The following is a 24,045-nucleotide window of genomic DNA, read 5'->3' as shown; positions in this document are numbered from 1 at the left end:
GGCGGAGATCTCTCTTCCTCAGCCCCACACTGCACTGTAACTATTGAGACTCAACAGCAAAGGGAAACATTGTTCTGGGAGCTCATGTGCTGGAGATCTACACAATGGATGATTAAAGGAATAGTTTTATTTTGGGGGGTAGGGGTACATAACAAGCATGAGACAGTCACCACTTGTTTTCTTGACCGCTCTTGAACTGATCTTTTTCCAAATGCACCTTGGTTACCACAAGCAACTGGAAACAAAACTTCTGTAAGAACTGAAGCCGGAAATAAAAGTCTTGTAACAAAAAAAAAATCAGTGAAGGTGCAGCTGCCACAATGTAATAAAAATGTTAAACATCCCAGAAAGGTTCCAAGCTCTTTCCCACCTACAGGGCAGGGTGACCTGCTTGTTCCTCATTTGACCTGAGAATCTATTTATTTTTTCACCTCTCTCAGGAGATGATGCAACAGCGGGCGGGATCGGGACTTTCTGTAGCTTTGAGTGTATTTAGGACAGAGGTCGATGGATATTTGGACTCTAGAAAATCAAGAAACATGGGGATGAGAATGGGAACGTGAAGTTGATGTCAAACGCAGTCATGATCTTATGAAATAGTGGAGCTGACACAAGGCGTTGTACGGCCTACTCCGGATCCTATTCCTTGTCATCTTATGTTCTTAAAGACAACATCAACATCCTCAGGGTTACCATTGACCAGAAACTGAATGGGACCAGCCAAATAAATACTGTGGCTACAAGAGCAGGTCAAAGGCTGGGAATTCTGCTGTGAGTAACTCACCTCCTGACTCCCCAAAGCCTGTCCACCACCTGCAAGGCACAAGTCAGGAGTGTGATGGAATACTCTCTACTTCCTTGGATGAGTGCAGCTTCCACAACACTCAAGAAACTCAACATCATCCAAGACAAAATAGTCTGCCTGGCACCCCATCCACTCACCAGAGTTGCTTCAACAGCACCTTCCAATCCCATGACCTCTACTGCCTAGAAGGATGAGGGCAGCAAATAGATGGGAACACCACCACCTGGAAGTTCCCCTCCAAGTTACTCACCATCCTGACTTGGAAATATATTGCCGTTCCTTCACTGTTGCTGGGTCAAAATCCTGAAACTCCCTCCCTAACAGCAGTGGGATGTACCTACACCACATGGACTGCAGCAGTTCAAGAAGGCAGCTCACCACCACCTTCTCAAGGGCAATTAGGGATGGGCAATAAATGCTGGCCCAGCCAGCGAGGCCCACATCCCAAGAATGAATGAAAGAAAAGGAAGAGAGAGAGACATTCAAATCTGAACAAAGTGGGACAGATTAAGGTGGATCTGAGAGATATGGGGCACAGTTGTTGGGTTATGAAATATGCTAGAGTATTGCAGAACATGCCTCAGTAAACAGGAAAGAGCAGGCATTGCGCATCATCAGCTGTCGGACAGGAGCAGCCTGATGAGAGCGAGGTTGTGGCTGGGGGTAGCTGTATTCACAATAAAATTAATGAAGACTCAGTATGGGCAGGTCTGGTAGGCAGACCGAGCAAGGTGGGCAAGATGCGTTGTTGGGATTAGGTGAAGGTTGTGGTATGATGTACATTTAAGGGAGCGTGTCTTAAACTACTGCCAATCATTGGCATTGCCAGGGGGGATCAGTTAGCTCAGTTGGCTGGAAGGCTGGTTTGTGGTGCATAATGATACCAACAGCACTGGTTCAATTCCTGTGCCAGCTGAAGTCATCCATGAAGGTCACCATGCCTTCTCAACCTCGCCCGAGCTGTGGTAACCCACAGGTTAAACTCACCACCAGTAGTGTCTCTCTCCAATGGGAGAGCAGCCTATGGACTTCTAGGATTATGGTGAGTTAAAAAGCTTGACAGGATATGATGTATTAGTCCCATGATTTGTCAGACTGCAAGCCACAGTGGTTGAGGTGAGAATGTGCGTAATAGCCTCCCAGTGAACATTATCTGTGTGTAGGCTGATCTTAAAAAAGAATTGTTTCAATAATCCTTGTGACTGATTGGTATGTTTATGCTGCTAAGGAGGTTTGGCAAATGGATCCTCCAAAAAGTGGATTGTGAGGGGGGTTAATGTTGAGTGGGCTAACAGGGTGGGAGGGGCACAGTGTAGGGAATGGATTGTGGAAAGAGAGTTTACACATGGAAGAAGAGGGAGGAGCTGAAGAAACAGCACAGGCCTGGGTAGTGGCCAATTTGTGTCAAGAACAACAATAACAACAACTTCATTGATATAGCACCTTTAAAATAGTAAAACATCCCAAAGTGCTTCACAGGAGTGATTATCAAACAAAACATGAGCAAAAGCTTGTTCTAGGAGTAGGGTTTAAGGAGGAGGAGATAGTTAGATGGATAGAGATTCAGGGAGGGAAATCCCCCCAGAGTTTAGGGCCCAGGGATCAATGGTGAAGCAATGAAAATGGGGAATGAGCAAGAAGGCAGCATTGGAGAAGTGCAGTGATCTCAGAGGATTGTAGGGCTGCAGGAGGAAACAGGGGCTGACGAGATTTTAAAATCAAAGGTAGGAGGTTAAAATTGAGGCTGCTGGACAGGGACACAATGCAGAACAGCTAACACAGGAGTGACAGGTGAACCAGAGATGGATGAATGAGAGAGACGGGTGAACGAGAAAGACGGATGAACGAGAGAGACGGGTGATGGGTGAATGAGAGAGACGGGTGAATGAGAGAGACGGGTGATGGGTGAATGAGAGAGATGGGTGAACGAGAGAGACGGGTGATGGGTGAATGAGAGAGACGGGTGATGGCTGAGTGAGAGAGATGGGTGAACGAGAGAGACGGGTGATGGGTGAATGAGAGAGAGGGATGAACGAGAAAGACGGATGAACGAGAGAGACGGGTGAATGAGAGAAACGGATGAAAAAGAGAGACGGGTGATGGGTGAATGAGAGAGACGGGTGGACGAGAGAGACGGGTGAGGGGTGAATGAGAGAGACAGGTGAGGGGTGAATGAGAGAGATGGGTGAATGAGAGAGATGGGTGAGGGGTGAACGAGAGAGACGGGTGACAGGTGAATGAGAGAGATGGGTGAATGAGAGAGACGGGTGAGGGGTGAATGAGAATGACGGGCGAATGAGAGAGATGGGTGAGCGGTGAACAGGAGTAAAGGATGAATGAGAGAGATGGGTGAACGAGAGAGACGGGTGAGGGGTGAACGAGAGAGACGGGTGAGGGGTGAATGAGAGAGACGGTTGACGGGTGAATGAGAGAGACGGGTGAGGGGTGAACGGGAGTAAAGGGTGAATGAGAGAGATGGGTGAACGAGAGAGATGGGTGAACGAGAGAGATGGGTGAACGAGAGAGACGGGTGAACGAGAGAGATGGGTGATGGGTGAATGAGAGAGACGGGTGAGGGGTGAATGAGAGAGACGGGTGAATGAGAGAGACGGGTGATGGATGAATGAGAGAGACGGGTGAGGGGTGAATGAGAGAGATGGGCGATGGGTGAATGAGAGAGACGGATGAGGGGTGAATGAGAGAGAGACGGGTGATGGGTGAATGAGAGAGACGGGTGATGGGTGAATGAGAGAGATGGGTGAACGAGAGAGACGGGTGATGGGTGAATGAGAGAGACAGGTGAACGAGAGAGATGGGTGAACGAGGGAGACGGGTGATGGGTGAATGAGAGAGATGGGTGAACGAGAGAGATGGGTGAACGAGGGAGACGGGTGAACGAGATAGATGGGTGAACGAGGGAGACGGGTGAACGAGATAGATGGGTGAACGAGGGAGATGGGTGAACGAGATAGATGGGTGAACGAGGGAGACGGGTGACGGGTGAATGGGAGTAAAGGGTGAATGAGAGATGGGTGACAGGCGAATGGGAATGCCAGGAGAACAGGAGTGACAGGTGAACGGGACTTGATGCAAGTTCGGATATGGGCAGCAGAGTTCTCAATGAGCTCATGTTTATGGAAGGTGAAAGGCCGACCAGGAAAACATTGGAATAATTGAGTCTGGAGGTAATAAAACCATATTTGAGTGGATCAGCAGCAGATGGGCTGTGGTGAGGTGGACACAGGCAATGTTTCAGAGGTGGAGCAGCAACCATATTGCATGTACAGAAGCTCAGAGATGTAGGATTGTCAAGTTGAAGGAGAAATACAGCTGTCAATGAAGTGAAGGCTTCGAGATCAGAGTATGGGGCCTGTCTGTGGTTGGGCACCAGCACTTGGTTGGTGGCTGAGAAACCTCAGTCCTGGCTGGCAGTTCACTGCCTGGTTCCTAATCCTTATCTACGAATTCCTTCTGGGATTGAACGTGGAACAGAAATAGTTTAGCAACTGTCAATGTAACGTTTATATTTTAATTGAGTACAGCAAACTTTAAGTCCCCTGTGAAATGAGCAGTGTCAAGCCACTTGTCCGGGACATGGCTGTTTTGTGGAGAACTCAAGTTTGCAGAGCTTTATATGAGCAGTTTTGGGCACATGCCAGCACTGTCCTTTTTCCCTGTGTTAGTTACATGTGATGAAGACAGAATGTTGCTCATGTAGGTAAGACAGAAAGTGTTTGGGTTTTCCAGCTCCTGGGCTACAGGATTGCAGATTCTTCTGATTTCCTCAATATTGTTCTTTTTTTTGAAAACTGAAAACTAGGCAAAAAGCACATTCCATTTCAGGCATATTGCCAGGACAGGATGATGCTGCGGTTTGAATCTGGTTACTGTGACAGGCTGCAAACAAATGGGCTTGACCTGTGTAATATGAAGCTGAGTTCCTGTTCCAAAAATCTGATGCTAATGCCAATAGTTGCTTATACAAAACAATTTACTTTTCTTACGTTCTAAGCTAATTATTTCTTGCTCTTTGTCCAACTATTTTTTTGAAAATAATATAAAAAGTATCAATGGTAACTTTTATGCACTGACTCTGATTAGGTCCATATTCACCTTCCCAGCACTGTGAACTTATGTAGTAGAGTAAAACTTCCTTATATAGCACCTTTCATGATAGCCCAAAGTGCTTTACAGCCAATGAAATGCTTCTGAATTGTCGTCAAGTTGTGGTGTAGAGAGCAGCGTAAACAATCTGCGCACAGCAAGCTCCCACATACAGCAATGTGATAATTATTCAAGGCCGAGTTAGATTGACTTTTGATAGAAAAGGGAATCAAGGGTTATGAGGGGGACAGACAGGAAGGTGGAGCTGAGACCACAACTCGAATCAGCCATGATCTTATCGAATGGTGGAGAGAGATAAATGGCTCCTAATTCCTATGTGTCTAAACAGATAATCTGATTTTTGATGTTAATTGCAGAATAAATATTGGCCAGGAAACCTCACCTGCTTGTCTCCAAAATCATAACGTTGGGTCTTTTGCATCCATGACAATAGACAGAGCCTCAAACTTAACATCTCATTTGAAAGTTAGCTTTGCAGGACCTCCTCAAAACTGCACTGAAACATCAGCATCGCCCTTTTATGTCTAAGTCTTGGAATAGGATTTGAACCCACAACCTTAGTGACAATCACACAATAAACTGAGCCACACTGACACTCAGCAATCATGGATAAAATTAGTTATTACTTGGAAAATCATGCTTTCATAACTGACAGCCAGTTTCATTTAATTTTTCCCAGTGTGTGTGACAGATTATTGCAGTGTTAGTGCTTTTGTGGATTTTATAATGTTGCTTCTAATCCAATCAAAGAAGAAAATCTATGAGCAGATTTAAAACTTTTTGGCAACTCTGAAGTTCTCATTTTATTTGATGTCACTTGTGTGACCCTCCTTGGGGCATTTTTGACCATGTTAGAGGTCCTATCTAAACACAAATTGCTGTTCCAATTCTCAAAGTATGGGCATCATTAGCAAGGCTGGCATTTATTGACCCTCCCTTAGAGTGAGCCAAATAGGTATGGGACTGGAGTCACACATAGGCCAGATTTTGCTCCCTGAAGGATATTAGTGAACTTCTTGGGTCTTTACAACAACCCAACAGCCTCATGGTTATTTTACAGAAATCAGCCCGATCTTATCACCTTCAGATTTTCTTTTTAAAATGATCTTCAAATTCTCAAACTGCCATGGTGGGATTGGATTATTATCATTCACTACACTGACAGGTATAGTGGGATAGATTGATGAGGAATTTGGCAGACAATTCCTGATATGAACTCTTATCGAACAAGTGCGGTAGTCCAGTGATGAAGTGAAGCCTGTATTTTGTTAAGGTTTCATAAGAGGATACTGGACTGGAACAGACGGTGCCATCTATCCACAAAGCCCCCAGAACTACTCCCTCGAATATCCATCTAATTCTACATTCTACTTTCCCACAATCTATCTCTATCTTGATATAACAGTCTCATTATTTAATTGAGTTTTTACAGAGCAAGTGCCATCTTATGGGCACCCATGTGATTTTGAAGGAAAGGAGATTAGTGGAAATGGAACAAAATGGACATATGGGATTAGAATACTGCTCATGTGATGGATAAGTACTGATATGGACTGGGTATGCCCTTTACTCTGTTTTTGTGAGTTAATCCCTATGTAACTAATTAATGGAATACTGAAGACCACACCTACATGTGCTCAGATAATGATATCACTGTTTCTCTCACTTTATTACAAAGAGTCTGTGTTAGTTGAATCCTAAATTCTAAAGACTTTTGATCTTCAGCTCCAGGTCTATCTCCAGCTCAGACCGAGCTGGACCCTCAATTAACCTAGGCCTAGCTTCAGCCTGAGCACAAACCAAAATTCTGCACAGAGTCAGATCCAGCCATAACCATGTGGCAACATCGAGGGAATCCAGCCTTTGATCAGGATTCTCTGACAACAGGTGGAAATATTAAAGGGAATCGATGGTGAGGTAGGCAGGATGTCAGATCTATCAGGCCTTGGCATTTCAAATGCTGCTCAGTCATTGATCTCATAGTTGCCTATCATCGAGCTTCCGAACTCAGATCACTAAGACAGCCTATTTCCGCTCTCTAACATTTTTAAAAATTCATTCAGCCAGTGGGTGTTGCTGGCTAGGCCAGCATTTATTGTCCGTCCCTAATTGCCCTTATTCAGAGGGCAGTTAAGACTCAACTACCTTGCTGTGGGTCTGGAGTCACACACAGGCCAGACAGCAGATTTCCTTCCCTAAAGGGAATTAGTGAACCAGATGGATTTTTACAACATGGTTATGATTAGACTTTTAATTGCTGATCTTTCTTCATTTGCTGTGGTGGGTCCCAAGAGTATTACCCAGGGTTGCTGGAATATTAGTTCAGTGACAATACCACGATACCACCACCGACTTCACCCAGGCTCAGCTCATCTGCTGCCAAACCCCTCATCCACGCTTTCATTACCACTGGTCTTGACAATCCTAACACACCCTCTATCCTCCGTAAACCTGAGGCCATCCAAAACTCTGCTGCCCATGTCTTAAATCACTGCAAGTCCTGTTCCGCTATCTCTCTCCTTTGCTCGCCGACCTATATTGAGTCTTGGTCAAGCAATGTCTTGATTTTTAAATTCTCAATCTTGTTTTCACATTCCTCCATGGCCTTTATCCTCCCTATCCTTGTAATCTCCTCCAACCCCACAGCTTTCCGAGATATCCGTGCTCCTCTGATTCTGGCCTTTACCGCATACCCCAATCAAAATTGCTCCACCATTGATGGTCGTATCTTCAGTTGCCCTAGCTCTGAGATACTGGGTTGGATTTTATAGACCCCCACACCCCCTGGCACTGGGCATGTTTTTGGTGGGGGGCATATAAAGCATGAGGGCGTGGCAAGCCTACCACCTGCCAGCCCACCGCCAAGCTGTCCTCCATAACACAGCGGGCTGGCAGGCATCACAATTGGCAGCCTAGCTGCCATTTTTAAATAAACAATTAAGGGCCAATTGAGTTTGTTACCAAGCTAATGGACTCAGGTAAAACTCAGGCCCTAAAACCATTGGTGTGGGCGGGCAGCCGGAAGTGAGCAAGATGCTTTTTTAAGCAAACTATTTATAAGGAAGGAAAGGAGGAAAGGGGCATGTCTTGTGGTGGGAGGGAGGTGTAGGGGGATGGAAAATCAGCAAAACTTGGGAACTGACAGGTACTGGTCTTAAACTGGAACTCCAGCTTAGACCAGTCCCAAGTTTTACTGTTTTTTTCATTCTGCTCAGTATATTGGAGGCACCCCCTCAAGATTATGCCACCCCCACTTTGTTCCTCCCTCCATGGCCCCCAAATTCAACCCCCTAACCTCCCTCCCCCACCCCTCACACCCTCTCCACAGCTCCCCAATCCTTCTCTGTCGGAAACCCCAGATTTACCTCTCTCTGGTGGCTAACCCCTCTTCATCTGTCAGTCCCAGCATTGTCACTGGGACTGCTAGAACTACTGGCCGATCAGATTGGCTGGCAGCTCTCAAGGACAGAGCTTCACTGAGGGGTGGAAGTCTCACTCTCACATCGCTCATACTGCCCACGGTGTGTTATTGCTGCAGGGTGGCCTTGTTTAATGTGGGTCTGCTAGCATCCTACATTTCTTCCAGAGGGTGGTGAGTGCTATACATGCCCTGCACCCATCTTCCCCGCTACCCCCCCCCACCACCCCCCCCCCAACCCCAGTAAAATTCAGCCTCTTCAAAACCTTTAAACATCTCCATCTAGTTTTCCTCTTTTAAGACACTCTTTAGGACCTGCTTCTTTGACTAAGCTTTTAGTTATCTGACCTAATATGTCCGGACATGCCTCGATGTCATACTTTGTTCTATAGTTCTCCAATGAAGCATCTTGGGATGTTTTATTAAATTAAAGGTGCTATATCAATATAAGTTGTTGTTGTTGATACTTTACCACACCACATCCCCCCCTTACCCTCTCCTTTTAATCAAGATTTTAAACTGAAGATGAGTTTTGAAGGGGTGAATAAGGAATGACGATGGGAGAGAAATTCAATTTGACCAGTAAGTCCTGACTTAAAATTGGAGTTTTGTTCCTGAAAACTGCAACTTTAAGTGAAAGACTTCAAGTGAATTACATTTTCTCATTAAACCAACCTAAAAGCTGCAGTTAGGTTCTGTAGGACCTTCCTCATCAGAAACAAAAATTGAAACATTATACCCGATAAGTAGAAATACTTTACATTGCTAAATTCCTATATTGCTAACTGAAATAACTTTTAAAATAAAATAAATTTGAAAAGTATGAAAGAAATACAGTGTGGAAACCGTCTACTTGTCTCCTGCTCGTCACAAATTCTGCTCACCGAACTCCCACTTGTGGCCTATCTTGTTCCCTCCTGCTGGCCCTGACCCTTCCACTCACTGACCCTCCGGTTCATAGTCTCTGCCACATCCTGACTTTCCCGATGGCTGTGGATCCTACCTCCTATTGTCCCTCCCTCTCATTGACCCTCCAGCTCCCCCCCCTCTCTCCCACTCGCCACTTCCCTCTCCTGAATCCTTGCTGTTAGCAAGGGCTCTGAAGATGAGCAGCGAGAGGCAGAAAGAGCAGCTTTGACTTGTAGAAGGCAAGAGGGAGGGTCAGAGATCAGCAGGATTTGGAGGGTCGGCAATGAGAGGGAAGGTCAGAGGTCAGCAGAGGCCGCTCCATAAATGGTTGCACGGCCCTACTTCAGACACATGTGAAACATGTTTAAGATGAAACTCGCGGCGCTAAACGAGAATACAGCTCCCACTAACTGACCGGCGTCAAACTGAAACAACTTAAAACAGAGCAACATGAAGCGGGGCCTGAGTGTATTATTCTATTTTGTCAGCCCCCTGTGAAGTGCCTTGGGATGTTAATTTACATTAAAAGCACTATACAAATACCATTAAGTTATTGTTATTATTACAGCTGTAAATTACGTCTATGAATTAGGCACAGGCTTCCAAATGCCACACTGTTTTCAATCATTGCCTCATATAGATTGGGAGTATCTGATTTGGCTGGAGGGATATTTCGCAGACCAGGGCATCTGCTTGAACCTGCTAGGCTCCTTAAGTATGTAAACTGGGCTCTGCGTTGTTTGCAAATTGCCAACCAACCGTATTAGAACTCCAGTGGTTCTTTAAGGTTTGTCCTTAATGACGTATCCATTCAAAAATAAGCCAAAATAAATATCATTACTTGTGAGGGTAGCCAGAACTAAAATAATTCCAATCTGATGACTGAAATTACCCTTGACATTCTGCTCTGACGTACTTGTGTCGCTGGACTATTTCGGTGAATCTTCTTTCCTGTTCCCACACAGATGCCTGTACAAGTTGACGTAATTAAGGTGTAGCAGCACCTTGTTATGCAGAGTAAGTTATTCAAAAATCTTCAGCAGTCAGTTAAGAAAAATATTAGTAAGTGAAGTTATTGTATCCACACCTGTGCTTTTGGTCTGGCTTCGAGCCAAGGTCAACACCTTCGAAATACAAGTTCTATATTTACCAGACCGTGGTATTTATATTCAAGTCAGTCATTATATTTATAAAGACAAAGCTGATATTTTTCTAAGGCAGGTTTTGTGGAAGTGCCAAACATTTTAATATTGTGATATATACTAACTGAATCACAGTCATGAAATATGAAACATGCTTTCCACCAGATCAAGCAACTTAGTCTAATTCTTCAATCTGTTATGTTATTAATTTGATGAATTTATTTATTGAGCTTGGCACAGATTCACATTAGTAACTCACCCCCTTGTGCATATTACTGAATTCCATTCATTTTTTATTGACTGTCATAAATAGAAATTTATGAGTTGTGATATTAAGTGGTGTCACGTAGATCCAAGTTACAATTAGTTTTTGACTGCTGTTTCACTGGAATCTCTAGCGTCCCTCAATTTCCTGGAAGTTTTCAGTCTAAGAGCAGAGTTGGGCCTTTTGTTGTGTAAGGAAATGTGTGCCTAATGAATTTAGGCCAATTTTACACCAAATCATTGCCATGTGTGAATTTCCTTAATCGCTTACTACTGAGATACACCCACCAATGGATTTAGTGTTTGAGCTGTAGTAGATAGGATTGAGATGTTTCATTTCTCCAACTATATGACAGGCTAGGCTCAGCTCTCCTAGAAGATTAACATCATAAAGACTTTTCCCAGCAGCACTGATGGAATTGGCAGCATTTCAGTGATGACAATGTGCTGCAATTGCTCGTAATTCAAAAGAGGAAATGTCAAAGGAAACAATTCATTGATCTGGTGGGAGATTCTCCATGGCCAAGAACCAATTTACTAAGAATACTGCATCAGGAAGATCGCTGAGCTGCATCTTGTAAGAAGACTTTTGGAATACTTTCTGTGGTAAAGTGGAGTGCTGTGTACCTTTAAGAGAATGTGGTTAATTGACCATGTGGCTGTATTGACCAGTCGCTATATAGCAGGGGTCACTTGGGTAACTATAAGTCTAGAGCTGGAGGTGATTGAAGAAGCACACGTTGTGTCAGTGTCCTGTTCTTAGTTCCAATAAACCACCAGTGTTTGTTCAGTTAATCAGTTTCTCTGCCTATGTTGTTTCAAGCACCAATGAATGTGTTAATATCAAGGGCGCAGATAGTGTTCGCTGGACAAAGCGAACCGGATAACCTAAAACATAACAAGACAAAAACAGAATTACCTGGAAAAACTCAGCAGGTCTGGCAGCATCGACAGAGAAGAAAAGAGTTGACGTTTTGAGTCCTCATGACCCTTCGACAGAACTTGAGTTCTGTCGAAGTGTCATGAGGACTCGAAACGTCAACTCTTTTCTTCTCCGCTGATGCTGCCAGACCTGCTGAGTTTTTCCAGGTAATTCTGTTTTTGTTTTGTTTTGGATTTCCAGCATCCGCAGTTTTTTTGTTTTTAACCTAATACATAAAACTGGTGACGAGGATAAAGCAGATCAATTGACGGCAATCAAGAAAGCTGCGGTTAGTCAGTTACGTTACTTCACCACTACCTTGAAGCTGTTTGAAAGTGCAGTCTCCTTAGTCATTGAGTATGCTGCAGTTTGGGCATCTTGAACTATTCAACCTCATTTCCGATGACTGGTCTCATTACGTTGAACGCCTTGTGTTCTTCTTTACCGCTAATGACATCACGGGAGAGGACAAGAAGAAGGTGATTCTTTTGTCAATGAGCTAGTAAATATTGTCAAGAATCACCTGAAGCCAAAGCCCTCAGTCACTATGCAGCGTTTTAAATTCAATTCAAGGAATAGGCTTCCAGGAGAGACAATTGCTGGCTATGTAGCTGCTTTAAAGGAATTAATGGAATATTGTGAGTTCGGAACTTCAATTAATGACCAGTTGAAAGATCGATTTGACAGCCCTATTCACAGGTGGAGCAGGACCATGGGCCTTTTCCCTGTTAGCTATTTCTTGCATCACTGGTAGTGCTGTTATGGAGCTCTGAGAGTCAGTACAAACCCCCATCGTACAGAAGCTGATCCAAGTTCAATATCTTATTGGGCGAGTTAGCAAGATGTTGGACCACCTGGTTATTTTTGAACCCAAGGAAGGAATAGAGTTTAAAAATTCAGAAAAATCTTGCGGAATCGGGGACAATGGTATTCAAAAGCGATTGCTGTCTGAAACTAATGTGGACTGCAGTAAGGCATTAGAATTGACAACAGCCATGGAAAGCGCTGTTAGAAACTCTGAGACAATGAAAGATGCATAAAATGGCACCGTCCATCTTGTAGAGCGGGAAGGGCTGGTAACAAAAGATGCTAAATTGTCGGACTCTGCAGAAAGGTGAGAAATGCTCACTACATACTGACCATTGAAGAAAACAGTACTACAGTGAAAACCCACGACATTAATGAGAGAAATGCATCCAGACAACCTGCAGGCGATCGACAGTTCAGAAATATCAAATGCTTCTTCTGCCACTGCAATGGTCACACTGCGGCACTGTAAAGATCGGCTGAGACAGCATTTTAAAAATAAAGGGAGAAATTGTGGAATCTGTCATGTTAAAGAACCAGTGGAAGCAGAATCTGACATCTATTCATTACACAACCTAGAAGTGGGTAGAACTGAGCCAATCCAGGCAGTCATTAGTCAATGAGCTACCCATCAATATGGAGATTGATACTGGGGCATCAATGTCTGTCACAGGAGAACATACATTCAGGTACTTGAATAAAGGGGTCCGTCCTTTAAGATTTGGAAGAATCGGGCACTAAATTAAAAACATATATGAGCGAAGAAGTAAGAGTGAAAGGGATATGTCAAGTCCTGGTGCAGTATGGGGATCAGTCTGTAAGTTTACCCCTTATAGTAGTAGCTGGAGCAGGCCGCAGATTAATTGGCTGCATCTGGCTCAGAAAGATTAAATTGCAATGGGCTGAAATTTTTCAAATCAGAATGAGGAACTTACAGGAATTGTTACAAAAGTACATTTCCATTTTTAGTGGCGAACTGGGAAGGATTCGTGGGCTACAAGCCAAAAGCCATGTAGACCCTAATATAACCCCCAGATTTATCAGAGCCAGACCAGTCCCTTATGCTCCATGGGACAAGGTTGAGACTGAGATAAACAGGCTGGAAAAGTTGAGTATCTTACAACCGGTGCAATTACTCGAGTGGGTGGCACCCAGAGTACTCGTACTGAAGCCAGACCAAGGAGTTCACTTATGCGGTGAATATAAGTTAACCATACACAGAACAGCCAAACTTGATAGACACCCGAGACCAAAGATTCATGAATATTTGAAATTGACCAGGAGCACCACATATTCAAAACTCGACATGAGCCACACCTACCAGCGGTAGAGTTGGAAGAAGGCTCTAGCGAACTCGTGACCATCAATACATATCGAGGATTGTATCAATATACTCGACTACACTTTGGGGTCTCATCAGTGTGTGTTATTTTCCAGTGTACCATGGAAAATCTGCTCCAGGGACTGCCCCATGTCGTTGTTTATTTGGATGATGTCTTAGTCACTGGACTACCTGAAGAAGAACACTTAGCTAACTTGCAGGAGATGCTGAAATGCTTCTCACAAGCGGGGGTTTTAATAAGATCAGATGTGGTTTGGCCAGAGTGGGCTGGGAGCAGCTACTTTTAGGTAAATCCGCGTTAGAGCAGTGGGACTCATTCAAGAAGGAAATAGGGAAAGTACAGGGCCAACATATTCCAGTAAAGATAAAGGGTGGGACCAACAAATCCAGGGAATCCTGGATGTTGAGAGGTGCACAGGATTGGATAAAGAGAAAAAGAGAGGCTTATGGCAGATACTGAGGGCTCAAAACAGCGGAAGCCCTAGAGGAATATAGAATGTGTAGGGGGAACTTAAAAAGGAAATTAGGAGAGCAAAAAGGGGGGCATGAAAAAACATTGGCAGGTAAAATAAAGGAAAATCCAAAGTTATTTTACAAGTACATTAAGAGTAAGAGGATAACTAGGGAAAGAGTAGGGCCCATTAAAGACCATTGTGGTAATTTATGTGTGGAGCCGGAAGATGTGGATAGGGTTCTAAATGAATACTTTGTGTCGCTGTTCACAAGTGAGAGGGACGATGTGGGTATGGAAATCAGGCAGAAGGACAATGATATAATTAAAGAAATTAGCATAGAAAGGGAGGAGGTTCTAAGTGGTGTGGCAGCTTAAAAGTGGATAAATCTCCAGGCCCGGATGAAATGTATCCCAGGCTGTTGAGTGAGGCAAGGGAGGAGATAGCAGGGGCGCTGGCAATAATTTTCAATACCTCTCTGGCCACAGGAGAGGTGCCAGAGGACTGGAGGACAGCCAATGTGGTACCGTTATTCAAGAAGGGAGGAAGGGATAGGCCAGTCAGTCTAACCTCAGTCATGGGAAAACTATTGGAAGTAATGCTGAGGGACAGAATTAACCTACACTTGGAGAGGCAGGAATTAATCAAGGACAGTCAGCATGGCTTTGTTAAGGGGAGGTTGTGTCTGACCAATTTGATTGAATTTTTCGAAGAGGTGATCAGGTGTGTAGATGAGGGCAATGCATTTGATGTAGTCTACTTGCACTTCAGCAATGATTTTGATAAGGTCCCGCATGGAAGAGTGATAACGAAGGTAAGAGCCCATGGGATCCAAGGCAATTTGGCAAACTGGATCCAGAATTGGCTGAGTGGCAGGAAGCAGAGGGTGATGGTCGAGGGGTGTTTTTGTGACTGGATGCCTGTGTCCAGTGGGGTTCCATAGGGATCAGTGTTGGGTTCCTTGCTGTTTGTGGTATATAAAATGATTTAGAGTTGAATGTAGGAGGGTTAATCAGTAAGTTCATGGATGACAGGAAAATTGGTGGGGTGGTAAATAGTGAGGAGGATAGTCTTAGATTACAGGAGGATATAGACAGGCTGGTCAGATGGGCTGATCAGTGGCAAATGGAATTTAATCAGGATAAGTGTGAGGTGATGCACTTGGACAGGATAAACAAGGTACGGGAATACACAATGAATGGTAGGACCCTGGAAAGTACCAAGGATCAGAGGGACCATGATGTGCATGTCCACTGGTCCCATAAGGTAGCAGGACAGGTAGATAAGGTGGTTAAGAAGGCATATGGGATACTTGCCTTTATTAGCCAAGGCTTAGAATATAAGAGCAGGGAGGTTATGCCGGAGCTGAATAAAACACTGGTTAGGCCAGAGATAGAGTATTGTGTACAGTTCTGGAATCCACATCATAGGAAGGATGTGATTGCACTGGAGAGAGTGCAGAGGAGATTTACCAGGATGTTTCCTGGACTGGAGAGTTTTAGTTATGAGGAGAGATTGGATAGGCTGGGGTTATTTTCCCTGGAGCAGAGGAGATTGAGGGGGGACATGATTGACATGTATAAAATTATGAGCGGTATGGATAGAGTAGACAGGAAGGAACTTTTCCCCTTGGTGGAGGGATCAATAACCAGAGGCGATAGATTCAAGGTAAGGGGCAGGAGGTTTAGAGGGGATGTAAGGAAGAATTGTTTCACCCTGAGGGTGGTGGGAATCTAGAACTCACTGCCTGAAAGGGTGGTAGAAGCAGGTACCCTCATAACATTTAAGTATTATCTGGATGTGCACTTGCGATGCCATGGCATACAGGGCTATGGGCCTAGTGCTGGGAAATGGGATTAGAATAGTTAGGTACTTGTTGACTGGTGCAGACTTGATGGGCCGAAGGAGCTTTTTCTGTGCTGTAGACCCCTATGACTCTATGACTGTATGGTCCACTTTGACCCTAAGAAAGAATTGGTTTTAACTTGCAACACATCCCCTTGTGGAGTAGGGGCTGCACATCAGATGGTGGATGGCTCCGAACGACCCATTGGTTACACATCTCGCGCGCTCAGTGCTGCAGAGTGATGATATTCTCAAATTGAGAAGGAGGGCTTGTTTGTTGTGTTTGGTGTTTGGAAATTCCACCAATACCTCCATGGTCGCCATTTTCACATTATATCTGACCACAAGCTTCTGCTGGGATTATTTGGAGAGGATGAGGCCATCACATCTGCTCCCATCCAGAGGTGGGCACTGATATTGGCTGCGTATGAGTACACTTTTATTCACTGATCAGGAAGGCAGATCGCACATGCTGATGCACTGAGCCACCTCTCCCTGCCAGATAATAATGTGAAGGTTCCAATTCCCCAGGAACTTGTCTTAGTACTAAATGTTTTGGATTCCTCCCCTGTCCAGGCCAAACAAACCTGAGAGTGGACAAGCCGAGATCCATTTTTATCTCATGTCCAGGAGCAGGTCTCGAATGGGTGGTCAGGAGAGCCCAAGTCTGAAGACACAAAGCCTTATTTCAATTGCAGATAGGATGGCACATTGCTCTGGGGAGCAAGGGTCATCGTCCCCCGAGAGGGCAAAGGCCATTACTGACCGAATTACATAGCGCCCACCCTGGCATTAGTAGGATGAAGATGCTCATGCACAGCTACTTGTGAAGGCCAAGGATGGACAGGGACATTGAAAGCCTAGTCAAAAGTTATCTTCAAAGCCAGCAGGTACAAAGCCAGCCACCATCCACCACCCAACCCCACCCCCCCCCAAGCCCCATTGCACCACTGGGAACCGCCGGGGAGGCCATGGGTGCACCTCCACGTTGACCACATATGGTCCTTCTTGGGCACAATGTTCCTTTTACTAATAGGTGCCCACTTCAAGTGGATGGATGTCTATGAAGTCCAGGTCACCCACGTCTGCTACCACCATAGACCGTTTACGACAGAGTTTTGCAGTGCACGGGTTACCAGAGGTGCTTGTGTCAGATAACGGGACTGCATTTACCAGCGAGGGTTTACAACCCTTAATGGAATAACTCAAATCAAAACCTCTCCTTACCCCCCACCTACCCCCCGCCCCCCCACCTCTAATGGTTTGGCTCAGCGAGCACTCCAAACTTTTAAGTCCGGGATGAAAAAGCTGGACGGGGATTCCATCAGCACCAGATTGTCATGGTTCCTGCTCGCATACCACACGACCACCAGTATAGCCCCCGCTGAATTACTAATGAAGAGACTTATTCGCACCCATCTCACTCTTATCTGGCTGAGTTTAGTGGGGAGGGTGGAGAGAAGCCAAGAGGCCCAGAAGGCCAGACATGATGGCCATAATCATGAAAGAAATTTCATGGTGGGAGATAGAATTCTCACAAAGAACTTTGGAGATGGGTCCAATTAGCTATTGGGCGAAGTGAGTGACAGGAACTGTCTCCCTTAATGTATCGGTAAATGGCTGAATAATAAGATGGCACGTGTTTCAACTCCAGGGAAGAGAGACAGTCCCACAAGAAGGAAGGCCATCATCATTTGCATTTGAGTTTGCACTGCATGTGGAACAAATAGCACACGATTTGGAAGTCCTGGTGGGGCCTGTTGGACCCGAGAGGGTCAAAGACACAAACTTGCCACTTCCTCGAAGAGCCTGCTGGACAGTTGACCCCTGAGGAGGGGGTCTTGGAAAAATCAGCTGAGGTCGTTGAGCTATAACGCTCAATATGTCCGAGGAAGCCTCCTGAGAGACTTGTAAATAGTTATTCATGTAAATAATTGGGATGTTCTGAAGCTTGTCAGATGTACTTTCAAGTAAAGGGGGAGGGGTGTGGTAAAGTGGAGAACTATGTACCTTTAAGAGAATGTAGTTAACTGATCACGTGCCTGTATCAACCAATCGCTCTACAGCGTGGGCTACTTGGGTGGCTGTAAGTCTAGAGCTGGAGGTGATTGAAGAAACACACATGGTGTTAGTGCTCCGTTCTTAGTTCCAATAAGCCTCCAGTCTTTGTTCAGTTAATCGGTCTCTCTGCCAGTGTTGTTTCAAGCACCAACTAATGTGTTAATATCAAGGATGCAGCTCATACTCGCCGGACACAGCAAGCCGGATAACCTAAAACATAAAACTTTCAACAGACATTTTGTGATGAGTTGTCTTAAACTTGAAGCAAATGATCCCCAGGTGCCCAAGCTGAGCCAGTATGTAATTAGGTTGTAATCTGTGTACACCATATGCAGATGGGGGTCAGCACTCTGCTCCTGTAAAGCGTCATTCGAGCTATTTGCCTGGCCTCACTCCAGTAACTCAAAGCCGCATCATGCACTGCTGTCCAAGGTGTATATGTTGTTTTCATACAGTGTCATTGCTGTAATGACACCACATTAACCTCCTGTTTCTGCTCCTTGTTTCCCAGGCTGATGTGGATAAAGCAGTAGAGGCTGCAAGAGTAGCATTCCAGCAAGGCTCCCCGTGGAGAAATCTGGACACATCGGCCAGAGGAAGGCTCTTATGTAAATGGGCTGAGCTCATTGAGCGGGACCGGCACATTCTGGCTGTAAGTGAGATCAGATAAAGTAAAATATACACACTTAAACCACAAATCATAGAATTATAGATAAGGAAATTAAACTTCACAAATGGATCCTAGGCTGGCTTTCAGCCCCAATACTTTATCATTGATGAAATGCTGTACTTTTCAAATCAGCCAGTTTTCAGTGAACCTGCACTTTGATCAATTATTCCATAAAGGATGTTAGACAGTAATTATGACTTATTTTATGTCTTAGGGCAATACTCCTGACATAGAATAATGTGCACAGAAACTATGATGCAATAATTATTAGCATTAATTAGTAATTATTACTACAACAATATTGTATTTAGTGGTAGTGTGATATCTTGAAGAATTCAAACACTGCTTCTTGGACAGTATAAAAATGTTGTACTTGTGAATAAATATCAGAAAATGACATTAAGGACCCATCCAATATGGTTAAATAATGCACCTCATCTGTCAGATGAAGACATGCAGACAAATCCTGGAATTAATGCCAGTTTCTGCATCAGATTCGCTAACCAAAACCTGTCTGCAAATTTCCTGTGAAGTTAATCTGCCTACGCTGGAACATAAGGTCTGGCATAAAAGAGGGGAAACACAGTGCAGCTAAAAGGTTAAGAGTGAATGAGTGGGCTGCCCTCACCTGCCCTGGAACCTCATGCTCAGCGTCTCCTCCCTCTGTCTCTTCTCTTCCATTATTCGGCTGGACTAGGATTCCTATTTGCAAGGCCATTCCAGCCGCTTAATCTTTCCTTGGGGGTGGGGGCTGGATTCCAAAGCAATTTGGATGCAATGAGACTGGAAACACTTTAAAAATTTCAAAAACAGTTTGCTAAGACAACTTCTGTCAAACTCCAGTCATTACAAATATTGCCAACATCAGGTGGCTTTGGGCTGTGCTGTGCCTAAACCTTTGGGTATAATACTACACCATTGCATTACAGAGATAAATATGAATAGCTCCCCTCACTCTCCCCCCCATCCCTGGGATTAATATCTGAGCCAGGAACAATTTAATTACATTGTGTTATAGTCACCTGGTAATCTGGAACTTGAGGATGGCTGACAAAAGAGCCATGCTGTTAAAGATTTTCATCTTGCGCTCATCAGGACAGATATGTAGGATAAACCAGCAGTAAAAGGAACAACAATTTATACTGCATGAGAAGAGAGTGCTGATTGGTTGGCAAGTGGACTCTGAGTGATAGCAGCATTGCCACGGAGAATGCTGCAGTGAACAGTTAACTGCCAAGCTTTTTTTTCAAATTCAATCCTGGCGGGTCGATTCTAACTAGTCAAGGCTTTGCCATGGGCAATGAAGCAGAGAATGGCTATCCCCTAAGCTTTTGTTTATTTGGAAAAGATGTAATGCGTGGACATGATCCTTCTGTCTACAAAGGACAGGGCACTATGTGTGAATATATGTAGCTTCTAGCATGTGTAAGTGAGTCACACTGTGAGTCAGACTGATAATCTTAAATTGGTTTTCAGTATAATTCTTAGCACATGGGTTGGTTGGGTATGGTCAGTACCTTGCCTTTTGCAAACAGCCAAATGGTCATGCTGTTTGATATGCATTTTAGTGCCATTGTGATGCTAGGTATGTAGGCTATATGTCCCAATGATTGGCGAATCATATCAAGTTAGAGTTTTTTTACTCATTCACGGAATGTGGGTGAGGACATTTTTATTCCCCATCACTACTTGTCCTTGGTGAGGTGGTGGGCCTTCATTTTGAACCATAATGTTCCATTTGGTGAATGTGCTGTTAAGTAGGGTTCCCAGGGTATTGACAGAGTGATGATGAAGAAACGATGATAAATATCCAGATCAGGATGCTGTGTGAGTTGAAGGTGATGGTGTTCCCATGGATTTGCAGCTCTTATTCTTTATGGTTTGAGAGATTGCAGGGGAGGGAGGTGCAGTTAAAGTAACGTTGCGACTGTGAGTTATTGCAGGACAACCTGCAAATCATGCAGACTACAGCCAGAGTGGGCTGGAGGTGAAGGGGCTGGATACTGAGAACACTGGCATTGATTGAGTAAACCTTGCTTTCCTGGATCCTGGATGGTATTGGGTTTCTTGAGTATTGTTGCAGCTGCTACCCTTCCAGGCGAGTTTTCTATTGCACACCTACCCTGAGCCTTGTGGCTGTGTGGGTTCAGGAGGTCAATAACAACACCAACAACAACTTGTATTTATATAACAATTTATATAGAGCTTATATGATGAAAGAAGGTAAGGTGCTTCACCAGAATGTTAGCAAATAAAATGTGATGCCATGCCCATATGCAATATTTATGAAAATGACCTCGGTCAAATGGTTTGGTCAAAGAGATCATTTTTAAGGAGCATCTTAAAGTAGGAAAGAAAAGTAGAGAGGCCAAGAGGTTTAGCGAGAGAATTCCAGAGCTAAGATCCCAGGCAGCTGAGGACAGAGCCAGCGATCGTGAAGTGATTAAAATCAGGGATGCTCAAGAGGCCGGAATTCCATCAGCTTGCAGGATTGTGGGGCAGAAGTAGATCATAGAGTTAGGAAGGGATGGGGACTTGGAGGGATTTGAAAACAGGGATGAGAATTTTAAAATTAGCTTGCTTTATCTGGAGCTAATGTAGACCAGTGAGCACAGGGGTGATAGGGGAATCAGTTTGGATGACCTCAAGTTTACAGAGAATATAATGTGGGAGACCGGCCAGGAGTGTTTTGGGACAGTTGAGGATTTCAGCAGTAGATAAGCTGAGGCAGGGATGGAGTCTGGTGATGTAATGGAGGTGAAAATAGGCTGTCAATAGTGATTGCATTGTGTCAAATGTGACACCAAGGTTACACAGTCTGGTTCAGTCTCTGACAGTTGTCACGGGGAGGGATGGAGTCAGTCGTTAGGGAACAAAGTTAATGGTGACAACAGAAGACAATGGCTTTGATCATCACTTGCAGGAAATTTCTCCTCTTCCAGTACTGGATGGATAAGATGTCTGACAATGTACAGAGAGTAGAAGTGTTAAGAGAGATGATAGTGAGGTAGAAACTGAACATGTGGAAACTGAGCATACAGAATACTAAATAAGAATAAATAAATAAATATCAGCTGAGGCCTGGATGCTCTTCAGGTTCTGCAGTGAGTTAATATCAGTTACTCCATTAACGGACGAGTCCTGAATGTGCTGATTACACAGTGTTCAGCTCCACTCCTGACCTTATGAAGGAGAGAATAAGCCAGAACTTTGGAGAAGTGCTAATCCCAGTCAGATTCCTTTTCACTTATCCAGGTCGGGAGCTGCACAGAATCACAGAATGTTACGGTGCAGAAAGAGGCCATTCAGCCCATAGTGGCTGCGCCAGCTCTCCAAATGAGCAACTCACTCAGTGCCGTTCCCCCACCTCCTCCCTGTAACCCTGCACATTCTTCCTTTTCAAATAACAGTCTAATTCCCTTTTGGATGCCTCGATTGAACTTGCCTCCACTGCACTCAGGCAGTGCATTCCAGAACTTAACCACTCACTCCGTGAAAAAGACTTTCCTCATATCAATTTTGACTCTTTTACCAATTACTTTAAATCACTCTTGATCCTTTCATGGGTGGGTACAGTTTCTCCCTATCTACTTTGTCCAGACCCCTCATGATTTTGAATATCTCTATCAAATTTCCTCTTAGCCTTCTTTTCTCTAAGGAAAACAGTCCCAACTTCTCCAATCTATCTTCATAACTGAAGTTCCTTATCCCTGGATGCATTTTTGTGAATCTTTTCTGCACTCCTTCCAATGCCTTCACGTCCTTCCTAAAGTGCAGCTCCCAAACCTAGAAGCAATACTCCAGCTGAGGCTAAACTAGTGGCTTCAACAAGTTCAACATAACCTTTTTGCTCTTGTACTCTAAGTTCCTAATAATAAAGCCCAGGATACTGTATGCTTTACCAACCACCCTCTCAACCACTTTCAATGGATTATGCACATATACACACAGGTCCCCCTGCTCCAGCATCCCCTTTAGGATTGTACCCCTTATTTTATATTGTGTCTCCATGTTCTTCCCACCAAAATTAATCACTACATATTTCTCTGTATTGAACTTCATCTGTCACCTGTCTGCCCATTCCACCAACTTGTCTCTGTCTTTTTGAAGTTCTACACTATCCTCCTCACAGTTCACAATGCTTCCAAATTTCCTATCATCTGCAAGCTTTGAAATTGTGCCCTGTACACCAAGGTCATTAATATACATCAGGAAAAACAATGGTCCCGACACTGACCCCTGGGAAACTCCACTACAAACCTTCCTCCAGTATGAAAAACATTCATTAGCTACTACTCTCTGTTTCCTGTCTTTCAGCCAGTTCAGTATCCATGTTGTTACTGTCCTGTTAATTCCAGAGCTGTAACTATGCTCACAAGTCAGTTGTGCGGCACTATATCAAGTGCCTTTTGGAAGTGCATGTACACCACATCAACAGCCTTACCCTCATCAACCCTCTGTCACCTCATCAAAAAGCTCCAGCTAGTTAGTAAATATGATTTCCCCTTAGGAAATCTGTGTTGGCTTTCCTTAATGAACCCACATTTGTCAATGTGACTATTAATTTTCTCCCGAGTTTTTGTTTCTAGAAGTTTCCTGTGGTAGCCTGAGATCGTTTTATCATGTCCACGGACAGTCTACACATGGCCCAACCAGAACTGGACACATTTTTGCGCCTTGTTGTTGAATTTGGCAAGATCTGCAACAGTGCAGGTTTCCTCTAGCGATAGACATTGCAGATGTTGTATAGTCTAAGGCTCAGTGCCACATTCACAAGTTGTCGGGCTGGTTGTGTGTCCCCATTTGCTTAGTGACACCTTTGAATGACCTACACCAGTCCTAATGTCTGTTAAGGCACTTCCAGGTTGCCCAGTTGCAATTAGCTCCTGGGGGAAGGCTTTCATCTAGTAGAATTTCCATCGCTGGGGATTGTTCGAGACTGGCGAGCTGGTCTTTCCACAAGGCGATGGGGGCTTCAGATGGGGTTGATTGTAATAGAACAACACTGTTCATGAAGCTTTTCCTTGACTTTAGGGTGTAGGTGTATGACCATGTAGAGGGTGCCTCTCAACTGATGTTTGACGGAGTCACTCTTTCTTGCTGGCTACCGTTCTTCTTATATATTCTTATATACCTGAGGTGTAATACACCTTTAAGAGAATGTGAGCAGATTGACCACGTGACTATAAGACAGAATAGCTGTGTAGTGCGGGCTACCATGTTAATGTTAGTCTAGAATAGGGTCTGGTTGGAGAAGCACACATCATGTTAGTGCTCAGTTGT

At 44.4% G+C, this 24,045-nt stretch overlaps 1 protein-coding gene across 1 annotated transcript in view; it reads left to right on the top strand.

The window, feature by feature from the left end:
- Window positions 1-24,045, top strand: part of aldh1a3 (aldehyde dehydrogenase 1 family, member A3) — a 710,895-nt gene that overhangs the window by 38,710 nt on the left and 648,140 nt on the right. Inside the window, exon 3 of the mRNA XM_041175393.1 lies at window positions 18,604-18,744. Within this exon, the coding sequence (XP_041031327.1) occupies window positions 18,604-18,744 (141 nt within the window). The remainder of the gene's footprint in view (window positions 1-18,603; window positions 18,745-24,045) is intronic.

Source organism: Carcharodon carcharias, chromosome 26, assembly GCF_017639515.1.
Source record: "Carcharodon carcharias isolate sCarCar2 chromosome 26, sCarCar2.pri, whole genome shotgun sequence".
Taxonomy (NCBI): Eukaryota; Metazoa; Chordata; class Chondrichthyes; order Lamniformes; family Lamnidae; genus Carcharodon; species Carcharodon carcharias.
This window is presented reverse-complemented; position numbering and strand designations above follow the sequence as displayed.